The 9,039-nt window shown below is 25.8% G+C and overlaps 1 protein-coding gene across 1 annotated transcript in view; it reads right to left on the bottom strand.

Annotated features, from left to right (window-relative positions):
• Positions 1-5,380: 5,380 nt before the first annotated feature.
• The window catches only part of LOC111628642 (GRAM domain-containing protein 4-like), a 115,757-nt gene continuing 112,098 nt past the window's right edge, over positions 5,381-9,039 (bottom strand). Inside the window, exon 18 of the mRNA XM_023372473.1 lies at positions 5,381-5,662. Coding sequence (XP_023228241.1) covers positions 5,510-5,662 — 153 coding nt within the window. The 3' untranslated portion in view covers positions 5,381-5,509. The remainder of the gene's footprint in view (positions 5,663-9,039) is intronic.

Below are 9,039 nucleotides of genomic sequence, written 5' to 3'. Positions count from 1 at the left end.
TAGTAAGTACTTTTGTGGTCCTTTGAAAGTATCGGAGCATTAATTCTTCAGGTTCAACTTAGAACTTATTAGTATAAATTGTAAGATGAACTGAAAATAATTCTCCAAAAGAACTGAGAGTATCAGTTCACAATATAGAATAAATGCTGTTTCCATTCCAAACACCTCAATTAATAATGAAAACTTTAAAAGTGTGTTAAATTAAATTTAACACACTTTTAAAGTTAAATTTTTCTTGTAAAAAGAATTTATTATAGTATCTATAATTTAATACCATTTTTAAACTTATTTCAATTTCTAAATAGAATAAATTAAAAATCTTTATATATAATAACAGCAATAACTTTAATTAGTTATAAGCGAATGGAAAAAAATCGAGAAATGTTAAAAAATTCAATTTCTAGATCAGAAAAGTTTATAAATATTTTTTTTTCTTTAAAAAATATTTTATTTTATATACATAGATGGAATGCAACAAGTTTTAATTTTTTTTTGGAAATTTAATTATTATTATTTAATTTATAAAAAAGAAAAAGTCAATGACAACTATAATTAGAATCTTATTTTGCATTATATTATTATTATTATTTGTATTTTTACTTTTAATAAAAATTAAATGACATTGACAGCAATCAATGAAGCATATTTGGAAAGGAAGCTTAAAATATGCATATATACAAAAATCAAATACTAGTTACAATTGTTAAGGGATTTAATTAATAAAAGTCTTGCCATTAAAAATTATCATTCTTTGGGCTAAATGAGGAAGAATTCTGTAAAGTATTTAATAAAAATACATTAGGAAAACCTTAGCTTATGTAAACAATTATTAAATTTTTAAAAGTAAAAATGTAACAATTTGATAACAAAGACGTTATCTTTCTTTGGCAATGATTAGATAGAAAACAATCACAATTTTTAAAATATATATATATATTTTTAATTTGACTAAAGCAACTATGTTGCCAAAATATTTTCTAAAAATTTTATCACCACTTAAAACTTATGTAAATTATGTCATTTCTGCTCCAGAAGTGTTTGTTAGCTCTTTTGCCGTATACACAGAGATCCGTAGCTGCCATATCTAAATGGTTGTTAATACCAATTTACGGTAGACCCTCGATTATTCAGATATAAAAAAGTAATACAACAATAATTACTAAAATATTGACAGTAAAAGGCTTTGTATAGAAAAAAAAGATTATTAGACAATGTTGAAGTGCAGGACAGGAAGACAGATAAAGCAAGTCCACACTAACACATTTTTAAAAATCTTTGAAGGGTTTGTACATTCAATATGGATGAGGGAATTTGATTATCTGAGCTTTTATCCCTATTCACATTAGAAAATTGAGAGTCTACTGTGTATCGGTATGGGAATATTGTGTATTCGATCTAACTAAATCGTAGTATCCACCCTTTGAATATCATACATTTAATTGTAATTAATTTGTAAAATCTTCAAACAAATGACAGAATTTTGGAGAATATTATACATACTAATGTCCACTGTTTTTTATACTAGCTCATTTGCTCATTTTCCATATGTATAACATTTAACATAATACTTTCTTTAAAATATATAAGTATTAAAATCAATGTGAAGAGAAATTCATGTAAAATTATGTATAATATGAAACAAAATTCAACATAAGAAAATATATTTACATTCAAAACAATTTTCTTTTATCACAAATCACATTTTGAAAGGATAGTTTAAAAAAAACCAAAATGAGTTTACTGACTTTATGTACTTGGACACATCCATTTAAAATTGATGTTCTTCCTTTATAATAATCAATTATTATAATATATACTAAGAGATAATTATTATTAAGAATTCCAAAAAATTTCAATTATTTTAGAAAATTTAAATATACTTTTATGAACACAAGCAACAGTTTTTCTATTTTTATAGGGGATTATTATAAGAAACAAACTGGTGGCCTTAATTGATGATATAACAGTTGAATGCTAGTTATTTATGTTCATAATACTATATTTAAATGTAATGATGAATTTAAGAATGATATCCGTGTTACTTAACACACAGATTATCTAAAATTAATTTTCTCTTACTACTTATCATCTATGAAGAAATTATCAGAATTCATTCAAAATTGGCAACTTTGCAAAAATTTAAATTCTGTGACTGTATATAATCATTGTTGAAGATGTTAACAAAACTAATTAAAACATAAATATTAAATTATATATAAAAAATTAGTAAACACTAGAAGACAGCCAATTAATTTTGTTTTAAATAAACAAAATTAAAAAACATTTCTTTTTTCTTTTCAAATTTGACTTTTCCTGCCATATGGGCACTAAGAAAGCCTTTTTCGAAGTCCAGTGTTGAATCACACTGTTCAACCAGGCCCACAATAGAGGCAGCCAGGTTGTGAGGGATGCAGCCTGACATATCCAGGACAGACTACCCATGAAAAATTCCCAGGGGTTATTACTTTGGGATTTCAAATCAATATTTTGAATGCTTAATCAATTAAAAGTGTTACTTTCTGAATATATGGCACAAATGTTTTATGATAGATACTGTCATAAATCATAACAAAAGTTGAAAAAAAATGAGATCTCTCTCATTTAAATATCATTATCCTTTGAAATAATGTTATAAACATTTGTGAAATTTTTATTACAATTTTTGACACTTGCATATAGCATATTTTTTTCAATAATTCAAAAATTTACTACTATACCATCCTCTCTCCTACAGAATTCTTGTAAAATTTAATAATTTTTATAATAAAGTTACCAATTTCAAAAGTGTTCTGATAACCTTTTTCTAAAAAATCACCAGAATAAGAAAAATCCAAGTTAAACCAATATAAAATGCATAAATCAATTATAATCTATTTTAAAGTGCTGTACTTCAGATATAAAAATAATAATATGTTTTATTATTAACATTTGCTCTTAAGAGTGTGAGACTAAAATAAAAAAATGTGTGAATTCCAATTAATAAAACCATCTTAACAACCTTAAAACTTGTTAAAACTTAAAGGAAAACATTTGAGTATATTATCTTGAGCATTGATATCTGAATCATGTATTTCTTATTGATTGAAGAGAGAATGACATTCATAATGAGAGAGAAAGACAGTGTGTGAGAGAGAGAGAGAAGAAAAAAAAATAAGTGAAGTAAAATACGATAATACCTGCATATCAAAATGTCAGTCATTTCCCAGACTTTCACAAGTTGAAGATATCGTATTTCTAATAATAAAATTGATAAAAAATTTTCAGATTTTTACATTCATGATGTTAATTCTTCTCTGTTTGTGCATCACTTCTTTATATATATATATATATAAAATTTTAGAATTATTATTCTAGAATATGTTCGATTTATTGTGCTCTGTCTGCTGTCATAATGAAAACAGCAATGAATATTTGATATACAGTATAATTATATATATATATATTTTTCCCCATTCATATTTATAAAACTATGAATATTTTTATATGCATTATATATTATATACATATATTTGTAACAAAATAATGACAACAATACATTTAAGTAGGAAAAAAGCCCAAAAGGCATCAAAACTCTGTATGCACTATAATGAAGCATACAGATATAGTCTGGCAGAATAAATTTGCAGTAAATATAAATAAAAACATGTTTATTAACATATATTTTAGCAGATTTTATATATCAGAAATAAAGAATATATGACATTACGTAATTAGATAGGTATCAGAAAAAAGGATGAACTTAATTCATAAGTATTTAAAAAATTAATAGTGTTTCTGATATGCAATTAATATCTTTACATTAATACCTTTAATTTTTTATATAAAATATATAATTTTAATAATTAATAAATAATGATTTATTAAAATTTGCATACAATAGTTTTGTATAGACTTTAATTAATTCAACAATTATACATATTTATGATGAAAAATAAATTATATGTATATTAATATATATGTATGTAAGAATGAGGATTTCATGCATAAGATTTTTGTGGATGATGAATCATTTATTACGTTTTTAATGCTATATTTTAAACTTTCATTTATTTAACATTAACAATCCAGTTCAAACTGATTTTCTCAGAATATAAATTTGTTAGAAAACTCAAATACTTTCAGGCTATATGCCAATTGTCAGGAGCAAACAAGAGAAATGAAGATCAAAAGGATACATCAGACAAGTTGTCCTTGACTTCTAGATAACTCACTTTCATACATGAAACTTTGATACCATTAAAATTGTTTATCAGATGCCAAATTTGGATTTTCATGCTGACAGAACAAAAATTTTGAGCTATTGTGAAGTGATGCCTTCTACCAGTTTTTCAGTATAACCAAATCATTCGTAAAACTAATTTTTTTTTGCCTGTTTTCTGTTAATTGATAGTTTTAACATTTGGAATGATGTTTAATGCACTAACATATTTGCTGAAAAAAAGTAAAATTTTCTATGTTAAGAAATTTTATAATTTTTCTTTTTACTTATCTGAAATAGAACTTCCTTTACAATGCAAATCTATTGTACATTTAACCTCAGTACACATTTTTAGAATTGCATTACATCAATCTGGCATCTTCTATTGATCTTCATTTCTCTTGACTCCTGATAATGAGTATATAACTTGAAAATCACTTGAGTTTTCTAGCAAATTTTTTGTCCAGAGAAAACTTTTTTTTCAGCAAATTTTATAAGAGGCTAAAATTAAAAATGAAGAATGAAAAATTCACATATGCAATGGTCTATTTATATTTACTGCAAACTTATTTATGGCAGATTACAGAAATATTTTGGAATTGATCTTGCATAATAAATCAATTCCAGGCTCATATGAAATGCAATTGGGACAGCGAGAATAACATCGGATCTCTGGACATTAATGTAAGACAATGAAATCCTGTTATTGCTGACCTAATTGTACCAAATTTCTTTCTTTTACTAATATTTTATGACCAAATTCAACTCCTTATGTTACCAGTTTTATTATATCTCTTTCATATCTTGAACTTTTTTGACTGAAATATTGTATATACAATGATATGTTATGATTCAAATGAATTTATGGTAATTATATGAAGCCAAGACTATCAAAAATTTTTTTCTTTAAATTAAAATTATTTTCACAGAAAAAGTGAATTATAAACAGGCAAATGACAATACAATGTATATAAATATCACAGATCACTATTTTGGAATTTAAAAAATTAAGAGTATTTTTTAAAAAATCAAGTTGATTTCTATTTAGATATGAAGTAGATTATGATATACTGGTAACATATAGATGAGAGATATCTTACAATGGAAAAATGATTTTCAAAATACAGCAAATACATTTTTATAAGTCCAGATTTACTTGCCTCTTTACAATGTATTTTGTTACGCATTAAAATTTGACTAGTTCAATTTGGTCCTTTTTTTTTTTCGTTTTTTTTAAAACTAAATACAGTTCTTGTTTTTTTTTAATACCAAATTATTTATGAATAACACAGATGATAAATCTTTAACAGCTTATACTTCTGATGAACTTTTATTGGGTTTACGAGACACCGCATCTTCAGTTTCTGTAGGCATGTGCGCCCACGGTAAACCAGCTTTGAGGCCAGCTTCCATTAAACTTTCATATGCTTCATCTCGATTCATTATAGCACCAAATATATAAGCCTGGAAATAAAAAAAATATAAATAATTACAACAGATTTTATGTAATTTAATGGAGATAATGTAAATTTACAAACTAATTTAAAGTAACAATGATAATCAGGGCCAAATTAAAATTTATTGAACCCTAGGAAAACTATAAAAATGGTGATCAAGATATAAATAGTTATTTAAAAATAACAAACAGAAGGTAATTAAAACTGATTAAATTTTATTATTTCAATTTCTGAACTCTAAACAGCTGTTTAGAATTGTCTGTACCTAAAATTGACCCTGGTGATCAGTGTTGCCACTTTTCAAAATTGCTGACCGAGACATTTTAAAATTAGGATGTTATAGTTAGAAATGAAAAAATTAGGTTTTTTTATTGTGAGTAGAAAATAAATATGTTTAAATTAGAAGGTAAACATGTACATAATATATTATTAAAACAGTGATTCTTAACCAGTGTTCCACAAACCTATCTTGATGTTCCACGAAAGGAAAGATTTTAAAGTTTTTATTCAAATTTATTCCTATTGCTATATTTGTAGATAATTCCATGTTTCTATTTCATTAAATATATTAAAGTTTATTGCTTCATTGTTTCGTGAGAATAGTAAACATGGAATTGCTTATCAATTATTGAATGTATTGATGCTAATGCTCCTTGTAATAAAAAGTATATGAATGGTGTTCTGCAGCCTCAGAAGGGTTGAGAACAACTGTATTAAAGCAATACAATAATCACATGTGGCATATCTAAAAATAATTAATAACACATACCAACATTAATAATATTAAGTTACAATGGATGCTGTCATCCATTAATGTTAGTCAAATAGAACTTGATTGGTCAACCTGTTATTTGAGCAAAATGTTTGCAATCTGAACATATGACTATTGCCACTTTTACCTGTATCAGACTGTCCATAGAATTTCTTTCAATGTAAAATTATTTTTGATTGGATTATACTGCAATAGATTTGTAATTTTTAATATTTCTGTGTTTTCTGAAATAAATTTTGAAAATTTACTCCTTAGTTTTCCATAAAAGTCTGGATACAGTACATGTAATTAATTTCAAATTAATTTTACAAATATGTGATATATATAATTAAATTATATGGGAAAATTAAAATGGGCAAACAAGAAAGTTTAGAACAATCAATTTTGTCTCAAATTGAATCAGTGACATTATGCAGTAAATTTATATGAGAGAATAATAAAATTTCATTGAAAAATCTTGGCAAGTATCAAAATTAGAAAAGAAAATACAATTTTTAAATTTTTCTTGCAAATTTTACCGAACCAGAGAAATTTTGATTTAGAACTGTAAAGAAAGACAATTAGTTGTAACTTAAGTTCTAATGTCTGTTAGCTATCATTAATTTTTATACTGTGAACACATGAAGCTTATTGATAAAAGTAAATTTGTTTGGTGATACAACAACAAGTAAAAAATATGACAGATTGAAATCTTTCATTTTTCTGCTATGCAGTCATAATATAAACATAATTGTGGAAAAGTAGCCTGATGTAATCTGGTGGTTTGAGGTTTGTTTATGCAGTCACATTGTATTGAAGGTCATGATATGATATAAATTTGTTGAAATGAGCAAAATGTGTGTGTATTGCAATATTGGGCCTGCATTAACTTTATTTACTATATAATTTTCTGGAGCAAAGACTAGCTAAAAGAATTATAGCTACAAAACAGTCCCATATTGTTTTAACCTGCATATTGTTTTGGGATCAGATAAAATAAAATAATGTTATATTTTTTATCTGCTACATGATATCATTATTTCATGGTGAATGAAGAAACCCTATTTTTAATAAAAAATTCAATCTTCAATAAATATTTTAAGAAAAATTTTTCAATTACTTCAATGACAATAAAGTTCTGAGTCCAAAATCTGACTTTTGACTCAAGATGTTTTAAGAATGAGTTATTCTTCTTAAAACAATTTAGTTTACAAAAAAATAAAAAGCTATTACTAATTTTATTAAGAATTAAAAAATACATCCAATTCTCTTTTTACACAATTTGTTTTGATCTAACATGTTTCACTAAATTTGCTTTCTTAAAAATCTCCATTTTATTTTAATTCTAAAAAAAATATTCATAATTCCTTTAAAAAAATTCTTAGAATTTGCATTTAAGATACTTGATTCAGTTTTAGATTTGGTTGCTTTTTACAACTTATTTGAATATGTTTAGCATACATCAGTCTTTTATTCCAACTTTAACTTGCAATAGAAATGGTCAGAAAAATTTAATTCAAAGTTTGATAATTTGTTTCTATGATTGCATTTCTTCCATTACAGTAATACCCCGAACTTACGAGATAGGTGGGACCGAGCAATAACCACATAAGTCGAATTCGCATAAGTGGGGGTATAATTTCGCAATTTGTGTAAAATCCAAGTTGGATATATGTAAGCTAATAAATGTTCTTGTTAATCTTATCTCATCATTTGATTTGTTCACGGTTGCAAGAAATCACAGCATAGAGTCTCTCGAGTCTCTGTAGATATAACAAACACAGAAATAAATAACACAAAATAAACTGTAGCTATGTGTCGATTCCGTGCGACACGTCCGAACATGTAAGCCGAACAACAGTGTGGGGGGAGTGAGTAATTGAGAGTTGTGTGGCGCTCAAACAAAAAAATGAATCGATGAGATTTGAAAATCGCGTAACTCCAGGTTCGTGTAAGTCGGGGTAGCGTAAGTCGAGGTATTACTGTACAGAATAGTTTCTGCATGGTAGGCTTGTATTAAAAGTTAGAAGTTTTTTTGATGTTTAATTAAAACAGTTTAATAAAAAATAAAATTTAAGCATATAATTTTGATACTTGATAAGTATGTTACAATGGTCCCACCTCTAATTTATTAACTAAAATTGAAATATTTTGTTAAAACAAACCTATTATATTAATTGGTTTTTAAGGTCTGCAACCAATTTTCCTTTTTTCATTTGGACACTATCTTTTTTATACAGATTTTTTTTGGGAATGTATCTACTGTATTTAAAAAGTACAGTAGAGCCTCGATTATCCGACCCCTCGGTTAACCGACCGTCCTAATCGGCAAATTTCAAATGTCCGCTATTGATGTGGCGCTACAATATTTGGCTATGTCTTGGCTACTTTAATATTATTTTTACGTGTTTTAGCTGGCAACACTGGATCGACCATGAAAGGGAGCCAGTATTTAAACGAGGCTTAACTTTCTAATTTTTAACGATACAATAGCGATGATTATTATTTAAAAAAATTTTTGTTAGGCTTAACATAGATGAAAATTCAACGCAAAGTAGGTTAATAGCGATATACTAATATACTAATTACATGGGATATAATAATATACTACACTAATAATGGATTTTTTCATA

The sequence above is a fragment of the Centruroides sculpturatus genome, unplaced genomic scaffold, assembly GCF_000671375.1.
Source record: "Centruroides sculpturatus isolate CEXI.00-Female unplaced genomic scaffold, Cexi_2.0 scaffold419, whole genome shotgun sequence".
Taxonomy (NCBI): domain Eukaryota; kingdom Metazoa; phylum Arthropoda; class Arachnida; order Scorpiones; family Buthidae; genus Centruroides; species Centruroides sculpturatus.
Note: the sequence above shows the minus strand (reverse complement) of the source record. Positions and strands in the feature narration are given on the sequence as shown.